Source organism: Schistocerca gregaria, chromosome 1 (assembly GCF_023897955.1).
Source record: "Schistocerca gregaria isolate iqSchGreg1 chromosome 1, iqSchGreg1.2, whole genome shotgun sequence".
NCBI lineage: Eukaryota > Metazoa > Arthropoda > Insecta > Orthoptera > Acrididae > Schistocerca > Schistocerca gregaria.
This window is the reverse complement of record NC_064920.1, coordinates 628400294-628420011: the sequence shown is the minus strand read 5'-3', so window position 1 is coordinate 628420011 and position 19718 is coordinate 628400294. Positions and strand designations below refer to the sequence as shown.

The 19718-nt window shown below is 38.2% G+C and overlaps 1 protein-coding gene across 1 annotated transcript in view; it reads right to left on the bottom strand.

Annotated features, from left to right (window-relative positions):
* Positions 1-17530, bottom strand: part of LOC126359816 (cleft lip and palate transmembrane protein 1-like protein) — a 150318-nt gene extending 132788 nt beyond the window's left edge. The window contains exon 1 of the mRNA XM_050007659.1: positions 17215-17530. Within this exon, the coding sequence (XP_049863616.1) occupies positions 17215-17370 (156 nt within the window). The 5' untranslated portion in view covers positions 17371-17530. The remainder of the gene's footprint in view (positions 1-17214) is intronic.
* Between the last annotated feature and the right edge of the window lie 2188 nt (positions 17531-19718).

Below are 19718 nucleotides of genomic sequence, written 5' to 3'. Positions count from 1 at the left end.
AGGTGATATTACTAAGGTAATTGCCACAGCTGCTGGTGTGAGCCAAGTAGTTATTGCTCAGATACTAATGGAAGAGTGCCATAAATGTAAAGGAATGGACATCTTAACTGAATAACTTAAAATTAAGCTTCAGACTTCAAGCAATAGCAGTACAGTTCAAATTCTGGCCATAGCCCCAAACAGCTACACTACTGAAAAAAATGGCTAAAGAATTTACTGTTTCAACTAAGATGGTGAAGAAGGCCAGGAAACTAAAGACGTAAAATGGGATTTTGGCAACAACTGCAAACTGAAAAGGGGAAAAAGCTCATTGATGAAATAAAACAAAATGTTCTCACTTTCTTTGAAGATGACGAGTTTTCTCGTTAATGACCAGGCTGTTGGAGTAAGAATATATGAGGAAAGATTCACAAGGAGAAATGCCTGCTCCTTTGTAACCTTCAAAAACTTTCATTGGTCATTGTAAGCAATATGGAAATGAACTAAGCCACTCAAAATTTTGGGAGCTCACGCCGAAACGGTGTAGTAAAGCTGGTGCTTCTGTATCGCATTCAGTATGTGTACGAGCAATTCATCAAAATGTCAGATTAATGTTGGCTTCAGCAACATTCATTCAAGATGACTACAAGGATTTGATGAAAAAAAAATTGAGTGCAGTTTGGAATCAAAAAATTGTATGCTCCAACATTGTGAGGAATGTCCAGGAAAAATGCAACTAGAGGCTTTTCTTGAAGACTCTTCTATAGACTGTGATCCTGAAGAAACACTGGAATACAATCAATGGGTCCATGCTGGCAGACACACAGTGGAGACTTGTCAGTGAACTGTTGAAGATTTCATGGAGGCACTGATTTTGGAAATTATCGCTTTAAGAAGCCATCACTTTGTTTCAAAACACCAAAGTTAATATCTTAAGCAGCTAAAAGGGAATCTTGCAAAAAATGAATTAATTACATTGATAGATTTTGCTGAGAATATTAATTTGTTGTTCAGGATACTGTGCAAAGATTCCATTGTGAGAATAGTCTGGCCACATGTCATCCATCTGATGCTTACTTCGATGGCAAAGAATGTCAGCATATGAGCATTTGTATGGTCAGCAACTGTCCTGTCCTGATACCATTGCTGTCTATGCCTTTGAAATAACGTTGATAGCATATTTAAAGACCAAGACTCAAAACATTAAGAACATTTATTACTTTGGTGATGATTCAGCTGCTCAAAGTTGTTGTTGTTGTTGTTGTTGTTGTTGTTGTTGTTGTGGTCTTCAGTCCTGAGACTCGTTTGATGCAGCTCTCCATGGTACTCTATCCTGTGAAAGCTTCTTCATCTCCCAGAACCCACTGCAACCCACATCCTTCTGAATCTGCTTAGTGTAGTCATCTCTTGGTCTCCCTCTACGATTTTTACCCTCTACGCTGCCCTCCAATACCAAACTGGTGATCCCTTGATGCCTCAGAACATGTCCTACCAACCAATCCCTTCTTCTGGTAAAGTTGTGCCACAAACTTCTCTTTTCCCCAATCCTATTCAATACTTCCTCATTAGTTATGTGATCTACCCATCTAATCTTCAGCATTCTTCTGTAGCACTACATTTTGAAAGCTTCTATTCTCTTCTTGTCTAAACTATTTATCGTCCATGTTTCACTTCCATACATGGCTACACTCCATACAAATACTTTCAGAAATGACTTCCTGACACTTAAATCTATACTCGATGTTAACAAATTTCTCTTCTTCAGAAACGGTTTCCTTGCCATTGTCAATCTAAATTTTATATCCTCTCTACTTCGACCGTCATCAGTTATTTTGCTCCCCAAATAGCAAAACTCCTTTATTACTTTAAGTGTCTCATTTCCTAATCTAATTCCCTCAGCATCACCTGACGTAATTCGACTACATTCCATTATCCTCGTTTTGCTTTTATTGATGTTCATCTTATATCCTCCTTTCAGGACACTATCCATTCCGTTCAACTGCTCTTCCAAGTCCTTTGCTGTCTCTGACAGAATTACGACGTCATCGGCGAACCTCAAAGTTTTTATTTCTTCTCCATGGATTTTAATACCTACTCCGAATTTTTCTTTTGTTTCCTTCACTGCTTGCTCAATATACAGATTGAATAACATCGGGGAGAGACTACAACCCTGTCACACTCCCTTTCCAACCACTGCCTCCCTTTCATGCCCCTCAACTCTTATGACTGCCATCTGGTTTCTGTACAAATTGTAAATAGCCTTTCGCTCCCTATATTTTACCCCTGCCACCTTCAGAATTTGAAAGAGAGTATTCCAGTCAACATTGTCAAAAGCTTTCTCTAAGTCTACAAATGCTAGAAACATAGGTTTGCCCTTCCTTAATCTAGCTTCTAAGATAAGTCGTAGGGTCAATATTGCCTCACGTGTTCCAACATTTTTACGGAATCCAAACTGATCATCCCCGATGTCGGCTTCTACTAGTTTTTCCATTCATCTGTAAAGAATTCATGTTAGTATTTTGCAGCTGTGACTTATTAAACTGATAGTTCGGTAATTTTCACATCTGTCAACACCTGATTTCTTTGGGATTGGAATTATTATATTCTTCTTGAAGTCTGAGGGTATTTCGCCTGTCTCCTACATCTTGCTCACCAGATGGTAGAGTTTTGTCAGGACTGGCTCTCCCAAGGCCGTCAGTAGTTCCAATGGAATGTTGTCTACTCCGGGGGCCTTGTTTCGACTGCTCAAAGTAAGAGTTTCAAAAATTTCATCAATTTATACCTGTATGAAATGGATTTTAGCATCACTGTCAAATGGAATATTTTTGGAACAAGCCATTGGTAAATTGCCTTGTGATGGCATTGGGGGAACAGCAAAAGGACTTTCAGTATGTGCTAGTCTGCAGAGGGCCTTAGCTAACCAAACATTAGCTCCATGTGATTTATTTAAATTCTGTGATGATAGTAATCCTGGTGTAAAGCTTTTTTATGTACCAAAAGAAGAAATTGAAAAAATCCAAGATCAAGAAACACGGTTTACCATGGGACATACAGTATCTGGAAATAGAGAAAATCAATTAATTGTAATCAGCTCAGAGTAAGCACAGTTTCCAATGACACTACAGCATTCACAGTTAACACCTTCGAAGCAGATGAAGAAATTCCAGCAGTCTCAATTCCAAGTATTATATGGATGGGTTGAAAATGTGAAGTTTCACATGAACAAAAAGATGTCCTTACCACCTTTATGCACCCACACAGTCATGCTCGTTCCTTCCACTAGCCAACTGCTAAAGATACCTGCTGGATTCCTGAGCAACATACCTTTGTAACTTTAGAAGCCCCCATCAACATCATCACCAGGAAGACAATACAGTTACCCACAATCTGTCATTGACAAAATTTGGAAGTGTTTAATGAAAAATGGAACTGACTCTTTAGTATTTTTGTTCTGCAAATTTGCTGTGTTTTGTACTATACTTGTTTTTATGTCATGTGTTAAATTAATGTTTGAAACTGACTTATACAGTCGAATAAAAATAATTAATTGTGGGACTTAATGAGCAAAATATTTGATTTTTAAATCTTCTCCAAGTGCTAAAATAATAACTTTTGAAATGCATTCTTACTCATCAGACTGAAAGATACAGAAATTAAACACTATCTCTTTGAAAGCTTAAAGCATGCTTTATCCAGCTGTAGCAAGAAAAAGAGGATTGAAGAAGAAACAGTTGAGATATTTCTCCCCAAAAATACTCTAAAACTTGCAAGTAGAAAATTTTGGCCACCTTTGCAGGCATCAAATGTTAATTAAATTTGGTCAATATATAGGCATCATAGATATGAACAACCCTCTGAAGTTTTGGTGTGATTGGTTCATACGAAAAGTAGCAATGATCGGACAAACCATGGCTCTCAGAATAGCGCAATGAATTTTTTAGCCACTTTAGAGGCTTGTCTCTATATTTAGATAAGGCTAAATTTCTAGTTTCTGCCATGGTGTGATTCAGACTAAAAAGTTGTCTGGGTATATTAAAGCAACTGACCAAATCTTTGGTAGAACTTTTAAAAAAGCTTAGCAAAATTGGCACATTTGCACTTTCATACATAATGCGGAGGTGAGTAGCCTCTCTTTAAAGTGCTCTAAGAATTCAGCCACTGAAGAAACTGAACTGAAATTTGATATGTAGCCACCAAAGACGATATAGAACCTCCACATCAAATATCATTAGATTTGGAGATTGCAGAGTGGGGACCCCTGGTCCTTTTGATGTGGAATGACCTGGCAGTGAGTCATCTTCAAACGCCAAGATGAAGGCCCCAGTATCAACAACATTCTCCTGTTGTTCCCACTGAACACAATGGACTAAATGCGTCCCCCATCACACCAAATTGCCAGTTAACTTATTAACGGTCTAAAAAAGGAGGTCACACTGGAAGATGATACCCGGTACCATAATGAGACTGTCAGTGCAGGCATCTACAGTGCGAACCCTGGATGGTCAGCAGGCTACCACACACACCACCCTCACAATGGGATGGCTTGTTACAGACAAGCAGTGCCCACAACTGAGCAAAGGATGCTGTTTTAATCAGAACCAAACCACTTTCCATTTATAAGTCACTGCTACCTCTCCAAACCTGTCTTCAAGGCATGCAACAAAGAGTAATGATTGTGTGGCCAGAAAGGAATCTTCATCACTCCTAGAGCATACGTAGTATTCTGGGGAGTATTTCTCCCCCTTGTTTCTTAGCCCTACATTCGTCCCAAAGTGTAGCCAGGTGGGGTCACATCCCTCTGCATTGTAGTAATCTTTTCCTTCAAAAGAGACTGCTGGGGCCATACAACCACAAGCAGAAGAAAGTTTGCACTACTTCATTTGTAAGTCATCCTCCTTGGTGCCACCCACTCTGAATGGGGGCTCTCTCCACATGTGCCACCCAGCCACAGCAATGGCTACCTGGTCTGGTATTGCTCGAACTCCCTATGCCCCAGCCACTTTGGACACAAACTCCTTGGCATATGTAGGGATTTCCAGTGTGATCTCTGGATGGTCAGGAAGCTGCCACCCCCCACAATGGGATGGCTACCATATTAGTTTTGTATGTATCACTTTTGCCAGAAAGGAATACTAGAAAGATAGAAAGACACAGAAGGTAGAATGTACACCAAGTTGAGTGTCCTTCCCTGCATGATCCATCCTTCTGTAAAATTTGGCAGAGGAATGGTAGGTAAAACCCAACAATGGTGACATTGTAATGAAGGGTGAAAAGCTGTATAAAGTGCCAGAAGAGAAAAAAGATGAGTGCCTAAAATCATAAACCTAATTTAAGCATGGACGCCACCAACAAGACAATTTGATGGAAAGGCAGAGAGGAAAAAAGAATAGTAGGACAGATCTGTAGCAGAAGTAGTGCCACAAGTGCCAGGGCCCCCGTGGTGGGTTAGGCACACAATCTGCAATGTAAAGTACAAAATTAGTTGTAGTTACTCTGTGTAACGATGTTCCTAGAGACAACTGTAAACTGACAACCTGACGTCACACCTTAAGTGAAAACCACTCAGATAATTCAATAGAAATGACAAGAAAACGTCAAGTGAATTAAGCAGGATATTTCTGTGTCATCTAGTAGGTAACTCAAAGGCCAGAGTTGACAAATACATTCTGTGTTGTTACCAAGTCTAGGTTATACCACTGACAAGAGGAACACATTTCCATAGCTCATTTGTTTCTTGAGTGGGCTCTGAAGTGAGTAGTACAGTTTGTGTCTCTAGGACGTGGCCACTAAGGGCCAGAATAGTGAGAGCATTAGCCGATGAGTTTTATCGCCAACTCTGTAACTAGGCCTACTGGCTAGAGCATAGTTTCCAACAGTACACAAATGCACTGGCTGCAAATTAAACAACATAGATCAATAAGTGTCACTATCATTTCTGTTTTTCTCTTAAGCATACTGCAAACTGAAAAGCTGATTCACCAGATGTGATTCACTTTCTCAGATCATCTCCAATGGTTATGCTGTAAACATTACAATAGGTAACAAATATTTCGATCATTATAAACTTAAAAAAAGATTTGTTTTGTGAATGCTGTGGCTAGCACTAAACCCAAAGCAAACACAAATAAAATGCGCAACACACACAGCACTGATTGCAAAATATGGGTATCTACAGAGAACACTTGAGTGGATGGCAGATGGCATCAGGTTGTCAATGGCTGCTGCATGCCAAGAGCCTCTGGGTTACAAATTGTTCTGATGCTGATGAAGCCATGAGCTTATTTATGACATACTTCTTGAAAGGGCCATTACTGCTGATGGGTTAGAAAGTGTACCAAATTATGTTTGAAGTTGCATTGGGGTGATGTTTGTAGCAGATAAATGAACTTACAGTTTTGAAACTAAGAAAGGATAGTTTGCATGGAAACCACTTGACTGAAAAAGTTGTCTAAAAAATCTGTGTGAAAATAAAAGAAGCAAGTGTGTGCAGATTACATTCAATTCCAGCTTCTGCTAACATGACAGGAGAAGTAGCTTTCATCAGAATGCGGAAAAAGAAACACAAAAAATTCTGGCAGTAATGTTTAGAATATGTTGTCCTTAAGGAAAACTGTCATTCAGTCTATAAAAACCAAAAGAACTAAAAGTATCAACTACTTGAATACTTTCAATGTTGTTGCTGGTGATGCTTTGTCAATACAAGTATAAAGTGTCTAATGAATGAACATTTCAATTTGCGGTACACTTACGATGGAAGAAACCAAAGTAACAATAAGAATTACCTTGCAGTATCATCACGATTGAAATTTATCTAAAAAAATGAGTTGGTGTACTAGTTCATAACGTTTATGTTTGTTTTGGTGGTGCATATGTTTGTGTGAGTGTATCTACAACTGCCATTTTTTTTATATGACCTACTAGCTTTTTTCTTGTGTTTACATATTGGATTTAGTGCATCAGAATCTTATGAGTGCTGCTTCAGTCTTATGAAATAGAGACTCAAATGGAAAAAGAACTAACATTTGTGCCACATTGTATGCTTGGGATTTAATAGAGAGATGAAGGCAGCAGTGGCAATTTGAAACATTTGTGTGTGGGACGTGTGTCATTGTAGAAATCACATAATAAAACTTTTTCTTTTTCCTTAATTTCAAGAAGGATCATTCTGACAAGAATGGACATTCAGGAAGACCTAATGATTTTAATGAAGATGTACCACATTGCAATCACTAGAGTGGATGCTGGCTGGCATCAGGTGACTGATGACCACTGCATGGCAAAGAAATTCAAGTATAAATTTTTCTGATCTCAATGGAGCCATGAGCTTATTTATAGAAATGCTTCTGGAAGGGTTTGTTATTACTGATCTTTTAAAAAGTGAACCAAATTATCTGTGAAGCTGCATCAGAGTGATACTTTTAGCAGGCAAATCAACCATAACTGAAAAAGTTATGAGCAAATTCAGCACAACAACAACAACTCAAGCCGAAGACAACACTTCCCCCAGAAACCTCCATTTCCTACAATGCTGCCACATCATGTAGATGGCCACACTACGAATTATGAATAGCGGTTAGTTTTATTGTCGCCTTAAATGAATGACTCAGACTTAGTCTGTACACTAGCTACCTAGGTTTTGTGTACAAGACCACACATATCTATCAAGCACATGGTCAGCTATACTTTTAAACTTGAGCCACAGTTTTCCAGTTTCTCTCCAGAGTTAAACATTTCCATTTCCTAACTGAGATGTGATACTACTGATTCTTCCTTTAATTTGTTGAACATATACATCATTCTACTTGTTTTTGTTGTCCTTTGTACAATTGTAATCATTGTTGCTTCAACTGCTTCATGGTCACTGATATCAGTTTCATTGTGGATATCCTCAATGAGTTCAGTTCTATTCATCACCATTAGAACTAATACATTTCATGACTGGGCTTTCAAAATACCTGATCTAGGTAGTTTTCAGTGTCGCATCAAGACACAGGTCACACAACCAATTTGTACAAAGGTGTGGCCTGTGTTACACAATCAGGACATTGATGACGATGCGGACTGAGATCTATTCAGTTACCATTTGCAGTGTGAGAGGGAGGAAGACTCTTAGGATGCTTAGCACAGGCAATTTTTGGAATGGAGAGGAGAAGAAGTTGGCTTTGTGGTAGCAAATAAAGGTGCAAAGACTTAAGAATTTGATTTCTGAACAATTTATTTGCCAATAATTCAGCCTTATTCACAAAGGTTTCTTGCAGTGACTTTATGTCTTTGTAAAGTGGTGAGTACACCCTACCACGACGTCCTTTCTAGCAAAACTCTTGACAACTTCTATCTATCAGTATCAGAAATGATAACTCTGCTTGCAACTCATTCCAACAAAACACAATCAGATGATTTAATCAGAATGGGAGACAAGTTCCTCTTTATATTCTCACACAAAAAATATCAGCTATTACTCATTGTGACTATACACAATGATTAAAAATAGGAGACAAGTGCAAGCCACTGCTTCTTCCTCTATTCTGACAAATATAAAATTTCAACTATTACTCACCGCTACTACAAGAGACTACAGAGTCTGTTCTCTACTAAAATTAGAAAACTGGAGATAATAACTGGTATTGGATATTTATTGGGAAATCAGTTGTGCTCCCTCAAATGTGTTCAGTCTTGCCATAGTTCACTGCAGCAGCATCAAAGGGTCATTCTATAGAGACTCCAAAGCTCAGCTGCAGTACTGCTGCTTCTTACTTACTTCACGTGTATAGGTTACCAATTATAATGCAAATTTTCAATAACAAGCCACAAGGATGGCTTTGTCATTTGCTATGATAAGGTCTGCCATTTTGCAAGATTTGCCTATTTTTGAGCATATTATTAGATGTCAATGACCTTGTATTGCAGCACACACACACAGGGATCACTCTCTTTATATCCCCATTTTCTCAGGTTGATACAGCACCACTTCACACCAGTTCTTAAGTAACCTCCATGTCTGAAATAGTAGATTTCTTCCATCAGCCAGTTGTTCTTTAGACTTTATTAGTGTGTGATTAATACAGTTTTGCCATAAATTTTCTATTACATTTCAGGCAATTTTGCCATAAATTTTTAATTGTATTGCAGGCAGTTTGTCTAAAGGGCTGGTCATTTGCATAAAACTTTCTTAGATTTTAATCGGCTGTGGTTTATTTGGTAGCCATATAATGGATGCCTATGATCATCAGCCTGTTTTCTCATTTCAGACTCAGCTGCAACTTGCCTTCTGATTGCAGGTGGAGCTATGACAACAAAGGAGTAAATTTGTTGGATTGGCATTAGTTTTAGGCAGCCAGAAACTATGCACATCATCTCATCAACTGGCAAAATGACATTTGGCATGTGCGTAGTTGTGTGAGAGTGGTGCTGCACTCTGCTGCAGAGCAACAATGTGAGAACCAATGTTCTCAGAATTTGAGCTTGAGTTCCCCACTCCGTGTTGGTGGATTTTAAGACGATGGTATTCCTTGCACATACCTTGTCCCTTCACATTTTGACACTGCTTCCCAAATTTCAGAGCCCTGTCAAGTCGGACACCCAAATATTTCGGTAAGTCATCATGGTTCAACTCCTGACATTGCCACATTGCTTTCAATTGTCTATGAGCATCTTTATTTCTTATGTGAAAGGCACACATCTGAGTTTTGGAGGGATTTGGATTAAGGAAATTCTCTCTGTAGTAGACCGCTAAGTCTCCACTCTGCATCAGTTTTCCTTCCACTTTCTCACGTGATTTTCCTGGTGCAGCTATGACAGTACAATCATCATGTATAGACTGTGTCATCTCAGTGTTTATAGGTTGGTCATTTGTGCAGATAGTTTATATAAAATTGGTGACAGGACACTACCTTGGGGTAGGCCATTCTTTTGCCTTCTCCAGCAGCTCTTCCTCTCCTGTAGCATCACATAAAGATGTCTATTTTGAAGGAGATATTCCACTAATTTGTCTTTCAAAAGTCCTTAGTCATGTTATAAAATTTAATTAGCAGTGTTTATGGTTGATGTATCACAGACAGCCAAGAGATCTATACAGGTGACTCCAGTTATCTGCTTGTGTTTGAAGCCATCCAATGTGTATTGGGTGAGATTGAGTATTTCGGCATGCATAAATGCTGCTTCTTATGATATGATTTTGGTCTCTCTTGTTCCAAAAATTCTGTCAACATCCATTCTTTCAAGTGCCAGAAGTGACACAGGTCTGAAGTTCTGTAGGTTCTTTCAACGGTTTTAACAGAGCCACTGCCTTGGTTATACTCCAGAGTTTCAGAATGTGCATGGTAGTGCTACAACTATTCGTTAAATGTACAATCCATTTTAGGGCTGCAGGCTCAAAATTCTTTATTTGTTCAATGTGAATATCATTCAAGCCAGCAGCTTTGTCTCCTCCATTTAGCCTGACTGAATACTGAATGGCATGGCAGAAGCATCCACTTCATTACCCATATCACATTGGATTTTCACTCTTTTTTCACTTTAAATGGTATTTTCCCATTTACTAGAGGGCAGTGAGCTATCCCATCAGGAGTTGTTGCAAATAGATCAGGTGCCGGAGTTGTAGAGACTTTTTGCTAACTTCCATAATCACCTGCTGTTTTGCTTCATGTAAAGATTTGTTACCAAATTGGACCGAATTTCAATTGGCACTTTGATACTGCTTCTAGAACCTCTTTGCCTGCTTGAATACTGTTTTCTGAGAAAGGATCGTAATGATTCACTGATTCATATCGCTCCAGAAGTTCTTTAGAGCCTCCCTCCGACCCCATAACGTTTTCAGTTCTACAGCCCCTCAGCATGTACTTCCTGGTCCTGGACTTCTTTTAACTAACAGAAGAAACTTGTCATAAGAACTGATATATGATTCCAACTGCATGATTTCTCCATTCAATTCTTCTGTAAAATCAAGCCATTCTGCTCTCTCTCTCGTCGAATTAAAATGTCCTTTAAATGGAAATACACTGAGTCTGATAGCCACAATGATTAATGAAAGTTGGTTTGTGTTGTTCTCTTAGTATCGGGTTTCCCATAATTTTTTTTTGTTTGGGCACTGATTCTGTCACTTACAAATATATTTTCTAGGTCGTATCCTCTGTGCTAACTTCCAGCAGGCTGTTTTGCGTCGTGTATTACTTTTAAATTCACTCCTCCTGTTCGCTCTTCTCATCTCTCACTATTTGTATCTGTTTCACAGTAACGTTTGGCCACGCTATGAGACTGGATTTTTTTGGCTCCTTGAAGACGAAGTCTCAGGATTTTAACTCTCTCCCCAGTAATGAGCATTTCTTTGGATCTTACACTGATATTTACATGTCTCCTACAGCTGTCATTATCTGGAATGGATGGAGTCATCTAATGTAAAAAAAATAACCTTATGTGCGTGCCACACACATTCAGCTACTGGGGTAGAAGCCTCTGATGTGCAGTGCATATTTGACCCAATTCGGGGGGGGGGGGGCTACAATTGTCAGCCAAATGGCACAAGTCTAGGAAGTCACAACCTAACTTGTCACAGAAACTTCAAGGTCTCCAGTTCAAGCTTTCCACTCGACTAAGAACCAGACTGCCATGACCAGTTCTAAAGAAATGCTGCAAACTGTTATCTCCGCCAAACCTCTGATCAAGTCTGGTCCTGCCAGTCACTGGAATGATTTAAGTATGACACCTGTGCCCTCATGACAGGTATTGTTTGTTCCAACATGGTCCAAAGTTTGCAGTTAGCTACACCCAATTCCTACATGTTGGAGGTGGCTGCCATTTATACACATTGAGTGCACCTGGTGTCTCTTTCCATCCCTTAATGACATTTCCCTATGGAGTACCATTATTTGCCATTTGTTTCAACTGCTGATGATTTACAGAACCCTACTGTTTTGCATTCGCCTTCCCTTGAGATGGGACACTGCAGGTTTTCCAACAGTTGAAGGAGGTCTCAGTTTCAGCGATAAACGGCACCCCAAATTTGTTTATTAGGGGGATCAGTATAACACCATTAGTTCTCCATGGTTCCTGTGTACCCTGTACAGAATGCCTAGCCGTACCACTAACACATCACACCCAATTAAGCAGAAAAGCAGTGATAGATTTCATAGTCCTTGTAGACAAGAGAGGATTCAAGGGAAGCAATAATAGCATTTGAGGTATTTTTGGTAACTCTGGCACATGATTCATGGTAACCCTCTCAAAACAACCATTTGCAACAGCTTCCAATTGCTTGAGAGTACTCATGATGATTTCCAGCTGCTTACAAACATCAACTAACAGTATACAGCATTCTCTGGCTCACTTTACTTTTTTGAATTTTCTTTCCTTCTAAAAAGGCTGTTCCAAGTTGGTTGATTACCTGAGCAGTCTACAAAGCAGTTTAGTTTGGAGCCTAATAACACTTTGTGTTTCCCATTGGTTTTGCAGTTTAGCAGTGGACATGTCCTCGCTATCTCTACAACTTACAACACACTTACTGAAGTTGAATGTATTATGCTTTCCTACAGCAACAGTATACTAATCAAAATTCTTCCAGTTCAGAAAGGTGGTAGTGTGCCAATATGTAGCAGTTTCAATCAAATACACTTGAATGGTGTTTGACTGACTTTACTGTTCCAGCAATACTTCTCAGTGTTTTGTTGATGTGGAAGGGGGATTCCTTCTGAAAGGCTCATCTTCCCTCTCTACCAAAGTAAAGACATTCTAACATTGTTGTGCCCTGTTACAATTACCAAGGTTCAATTTTCCTATTGAAATTCCAGGAGGATTATTATGTTAAACCTTCTTTGTTGTGTGAATGTTTGTGATCTCCAACAGTTCACCCATACTATTAACTGATTTGTTTTTTAGTTTGTTAGGTTCCACGAGATCTACAAAGTCCACCGAAGCATAGCTGCTTGCCTTGGTAAGCCTTACATAACTGTGCTGCAGCAGTTTCTCCAAATGTCGGACTTGCAGAAGATGAATGTAAATAGTACCATAAATGTTCAGAGCCACATGTTCACTAGAGGATTGTAAGCATCCTGGGGGGCAGCAGCCAATGGAGTCACCTCGTTTGTATCCATCCACAGATGCTAGAACACAATCACAGTGCTCAACTAAAGTATTACAAAACAATGACATGTTGATTTAGGTTTCAGCTTGTTGTGGTAATGGATGAATGTGTTTATTAACAATATTTTGTTTCATATCTGATTGGAGTGGACTGAAGTTTTTAATAGATAGATTCAAAAGCTAAAAGTAAGGTAAGTGAGCAAAGATCAACTAGAAACCAAAGTATAAATCTACTAAGTAAGAAACATACTAGCAAGAAAAAGAGGCAGGGGGGGGGGGGGTGAGAGGTACCACAGTTGTGAGCAAAAAAAAAGGAGTTCTTAAATGGTCTCATACTATAAACCAATCTTCAAGTTGAACAATACCAAATCAAAACCTTTCAAATAATGGGGAAAACCAAGGTGATAAAAACAATATTGGCACAAGCCTAAAAATGCCAGGAGTCTCAAGCCACACAGTAAAACCTGTGACCCACAACACGAGCTTCGATATATTATGGGCTACTGTTGTGTGCTACAAGTTTTACTCTGTGGCTTGAGACTCCTAGCATGTTTACGCTTGTACCACCAATACATTGCCTGTTTTATCACCATGTTTATCTCCATCATTTGCAAGGTTTTGATTTAGTACTGTTCTACTTTGTGACTGGTTTATAGCATGAGGCCATTTAACAACTAATTTTTTCAATCAACTGTTGCCTCCCCCCTTCTTTTTTATGTTCCTTAGTTCATGGGCTTACTGGGTGCCTTGTTGGTCTTTGCTCACTTACCTCACTTTTAGTTTGTTCCACCCCTACACTATCAAAGTTGCTACATATTAGTTCCTATTAGTGTGGGATCGTCATCTTATAGAAAGGTTGACAGCATGATACCTTATATTCCCAGGGTAGTAGTATTACATTGTCAGTTGAGATTTCAGAGGCCTCCCCTTAGTTAACATGGATTTGAGGTCCTTGTTTGTTCCACCCTAGTATTTGCCTGCTTTTTAACTGAAGTAAGGGACACAAAGTAATATCTTTTTAGTTTTGATTCTGTATATAACATATGTTCTAGAGCTATTTTATGACTATTTCTCACATGTTTTTTTGCATACTGTGATTCATTTAATAAGATGTCAGCCATTGGATTTTGCATTTAGTTGCATTTTTTGATGTTGTGGCGACTAATTTTGATATATCATCAATTGTGATAATACTTAGGGGATGGATACACACACTATCATGTATTTCATAAGTTACATCACAATGTTAAACTTTGAATGAGGGTGGGTCTTCATAAAAACTAGGGTGTTTCTCATCTATAACAATCTGGTGCTTCTGATTGTATATTGTCTATTTACAGTGTTTTGTCATACTTGGAATGTCCTGTTATAATTCTGTGATGTTAAAATAGTTTCAACACTAACCAGCATGTGTACAATACTTTTTTATGCTGTATGTGCACAGGTACTTGTCTTAAAGTTGCTAATTGCATTTTGTAGATTTTAAGCACTTTTACTATTACACTGCTTTTCTGTAAGGTCAACTGTGGTATACCTTGATATACATACTTGTTCTAATTTGTTGGGGCCTGAGTATCATTTACTGAAATTATGAAACTGCCTGTCAAAACAAAATAAAATAACTTCGCAAAATGTACAGCTGTCTGGCATTTTTCCTGGTAAAAGGATACAATGCAGGTTAATGCTGGGAAATGTAACTTTTGTGATTGCTACACTTCAGATGTCTCCATGGATAAATGGGAATTTTTTATGGTTTGTTGTGTTGTGCATCACAGAAAGAAGGTACTATGAATTTGTGGCGAGTTTAATGTAACCTCTTGAAAGAATCTGACACGAAAAATGATCTGGAAGTTCTGTTAGCCACTTATAATTTAGTACCATAATTATTTTCCCAACCTGAATTACTCAAGACAGTAGTATCCTAATATATAATGTATTCAAACCAAATGTGGAAGTTAAATAAATACATTCCTATCTTGTGAAAGACAGACTCTCAGATCATGAAGCACAGTTAGTAACATTACATAACTCTGACCCTGTACAGTAAAAAACCCAAAGAAATTCATGAGGCTGATTAACAACAAAACAACTGAAAATTTTAAAGAATGCTTCATTTACACTGGCTGGGTGAAGTGTACACTGAGCCTAATGCTAGCTCTTAATACAACATATTTCTTAACGAGTTTCTATCCAGTTTTAAGAGCTGTTTTCCTAAAACAATAATTAATGCAACACGGGGAGGCCATTAAAGAAATCTTAGATTACCAAAGCTATCAGTTTATCCTCACAACAAAAATTAAATAGCCAAAACAAGTAATGACAGAAATACTTTCACATTATAAACAGTACTGCAACATAATAAGAAAAAAAGGTTGTGGGTTTTACAGTCAACTATTGATGTACTGCCTGTTGGCTTTTGTCTTAGGATCTTCGCCCAACAATGATTTTTCTGCTGTTTCACCAACACTAGTGGCTGTCATTGTCAAAGGTTCGCCCTCCACTGCTGGCAGTGGGCTGGAGTTGAGCCCCTCCAGAGATTATATGTACTTATCGCACCAACATCTGAGGTGCTTTCCATAGTCATCGCTGTTGTGGTTCCTCTGTTGTTAACTGCAATGGTCATTCACAGCAGCACATAAATGCAAGTTCCATTTAACTTGAAGCTTCCTTCTTTCTTTCTAACACTACTAACACAACAACAGTTTTAACAAGAAAGTAGAAAGCCCCAGGGTAAACAGATCCTGCATTCCCATGCTGCTGTGAACAATCATTGCAGGTAACAAGGAGTGAACCACAGCTGAAATGACAAGGAAAAGACTCTTAGATATGTTAGCACAACAGGTACACACAACCACCAGTTGCAGGTTCAGCTCCAGTCCTCCACCAGAAATGGATGATGGATCTTTGACAACATCAGTCACTTGTGCTGGTGAAATACCAGAAAAATTGTGAAATAAGTGTTGACCAGACACCCCAAGACAAAAGCTAACAAGCAATGCATCATATTAATGGAAGTTGTAAAAACACACATGTGTACCAGATTTGAAACTTCATCCTGAATTCTGATGTTACAGACCTCTTGCTTACCATGAGCTATATCTGTTGCAAACAATGGGGTAGGTGAGGTCCTGTTATTTTCCGTATGCCTCTTTAGTTCCTTCATTGCAAGCGAATATCATTTTGTTTTCAGTTTTTGTTTCTTTGTACTTTCTAATAAAACAATTGTATAGGGCAATATAGTTTGTCATGACAGTGACTATAATTTTTCACTGGCCGATGGTAATAGAGAATGAAACAAATAAAATGCTGCCAGAACACTTAAAAGTCAGCTTCATAATCAGATAAAGAGTATGCATGAGGTACATACATATCATGCAAGGGTTTACTGACATAGGACAATCTTTATATCTAGGAATTGTTTACCAGAAACTTCTTCATTACTTATTATTTGTGTAGTACATGCTTGCCCTGTTTGTCTATACAATGAACACATCTACCACTTTTCCGTCTCATTAGTAAGGACATATACCCATCAAATGCACACAGTGCCATGAAAGTGCCTCTTACCCACAAGATGATCGGTCCAATTTTCATCTTTCAATAATACACCCTTATCACACTCCGATGAGATGGATTTATTCTACAGTAACTCCTTTTTACATGTTGTAAAGATATCTTTATTATTTAGTCTTTTTTGTAGTAGGCCTACTAGCTAAATTGCTATTTCACTAACAATTATGTGCTTATTTAACGAATTGGAATGTAATTGAATTTTGGCAAACTCGTGTCAACAAATAAATATGCACGCATAAATATAAACCACAAATCAGAAGACACTCGGAAGACATTATTTCAGTAGATCTACGTGGCACTCATTTACTACTACACACGTGCACTGCATTTTACAGCAGTGCACACTACCATCTGGTAAATGATACATACGTGACCAAGACGCACCGTATCTGAAATAAAAGCAAAATAATTTCCTACCACGAAATGATCAATAGCCATCAACATGACAATAGCTTTCACCGTAGTTCAGAAAATGTAGACAAATCTAAACTCGCTCCGGTTTACCAGACATATACATCCATGAACCTGGATTACAAATCAATAAACATAATTTCTCTGGAATTTTTCATTCATTGTTAGCATACTTACATGTAATTTCGGTTTACTTCTTAGAAATGACGGAATGCAACGTTCGCCTTTACCACATGCCGGTGGCACAAACAACTGCGCTAATGACCACACTGAATATGAAATATATCCCAGGAAAACACCAGACAGTATAAGTGAAAACGATGGCCAACGCATATTAGCTCCTCTGGTACGGAAAAACTATGATGTTACAGTTTCGGTATCGCTGTCATTCACTAGCGTCATTGAATGTTTACAACAGTCTGTCGCAGATGTATGCGTGCTACACTTGCAATTATCCTTGGTAGCTAACAGGTGAGACAGTCAAAGATCCAATGCTCATGCGTCAACGAACAACCTTATTGGTACAGACTAATAATAATTTAACATTTGAAATGAAAAATACAGTGAATCCCGTAAAAAGTAAAACTTTTCAGTGAGTATTAAAACAAAACTCACACGCGTCATTTCCTAAATTAATGCCTCTCTCTTCCATATAAACGACAATATTACAATTTTATGCTAAGAAAATACGACAATATTTTCATTCACGCCTTTAGCTGCGTTTGAGATCACATACTTTTAATAAAGACACTTGATTCTATTTATAACAATTACCAGTTAGTGTTTCCATTGATGCATTCAGAAAAACTACAAAATATTAGGATGTATTGTTTGTCTTCGTTCAGTATGATTAAAAATGGTTCAAATGGCTCTAATCGCTATGGGACTTGACATCTGAAGTCTGATTAAATCTACATTCATTAAATTATCGAACTTCCATTACAACGAGCTCCATGAATCCCAAAATGAACGAGAACCTAAGGACACAGTCTAAGTTGTAATACTGTAATATATAATAATAGTAATAAAATGTTACACTATGACTCGGAGAACAAGATATAATTAAGGAACAACAGAGGCAGGTAAAACACCGTCCGTTAACATTTATTGTTATGCATTCATTCATTATGCTTCAAAATTTTATAACCAAAATAACATAATTACCATAACATCTGATACTTTCAAATAAAACGCTCATTTCTCAATGATACTGAGTAGTTCCAATTTATTTATTTCTTGAGTTTAAAGCCAGATGTTGCTAAAATCCACTACAGTTAATCAAATACAGTACTCTTTCTAATTCTTTATGGAGTTGGGTAATCATAATAAAAAATAAAACTTTTTATATTTCAAGTGGCATTAAAATGATTTTTGAAATGTAATACCCTGAAACAATGTAATATCGTTGTGCTTGGCAGTCTACAGTATACACTGTTGTGCAAAACTGAAGGACGAAAGTAACTTTCCCTTGTCATATCACTGCCAAGTAACATTAATGGAACATGGACCAGACATAAAATGACCTGCTGTAGTACCTACATTACATTAGCTTACAATACAGAAGGTAACTGAAAGCGATGTGCAATGAGATTAACAGAAATGACACTTTTATTCAAAGAAGATAATTACACTGAAGTCGCTGTGATTCATAATGAACCCCTGTACTTACAAAACGCAGGACGGTTCTTAATAAGGTGTGTGATCTCAAGAAAGCAGTGTATGCTCTACAATGTGCTTCCACGCTGGCCACATGGTTGGTAAGCATTTTTGTGGTAGAATAGTCCATTTCTTCGCCAGTGTGATGGACAGTTGTTGGATGGTGGTTGGGACTTGTGGACATGTTGCAATACATCTCCCAAACACATCCCATACATGCTCGATGAGACTGAAGTCGGGAATATGTCCAGGCCAGTCAATTTGTCGAATATCCTCTCATTCCAAGCGCCCCTCCACCTACGCAGTTCGACCTGATCGCACATTTTTACCCACAAAAATGAAGTTTGGCCGATTGCATCTCTGAACAGGTGCCCATGGTAAAGGAGTACAGTTCACAAAGCGTTGACCAGTGTGTGTTCCATGTTGAAATATTTGGAGGTCAGTACATCCATGCAACCTTATGCCTCCCCACACCATAACACCTGGACCACCAAAACGATTATATCTGAGAATGCAGTATATACCCTCAGCTGAGGAGAGGTGGAAACACGTAATGCACCCAGTGACATTGTTGAATATCGTCGTTTTTGTGGTCCTGGTGTTGTGCTTTGGGATTCTACACTAAACCTTAAGTCACCTGTCCCTAGTAGGATTACTTGGTAGATGATAGACATGCACGTCGCTGACGTGGCCTCCAATAGAGACACTTGTACCAGGTGATTGAGCGATAGAGATTTATTAAATTATTATCTATATTAGAAAGTACTGTAGAGTATATCAAACATTTTAATTCCATAGATAGTTGGTTAACAAGATTTATAATCGTGTATTTCACTTCTTTCCAAGCCCAAATTGGATTTCCTAGAGCAGTGGCTGCCAACATGGGGTTAATTAAAAACAAGATGGAGCTGATTATATTTTAGCCAGAACATTAAATTATATTTAAATATAATGACTATTATTACTATGATAATCAAATATTTATTAGATTATCACCATCATTATAAGTCATTTGACTTCTGCAT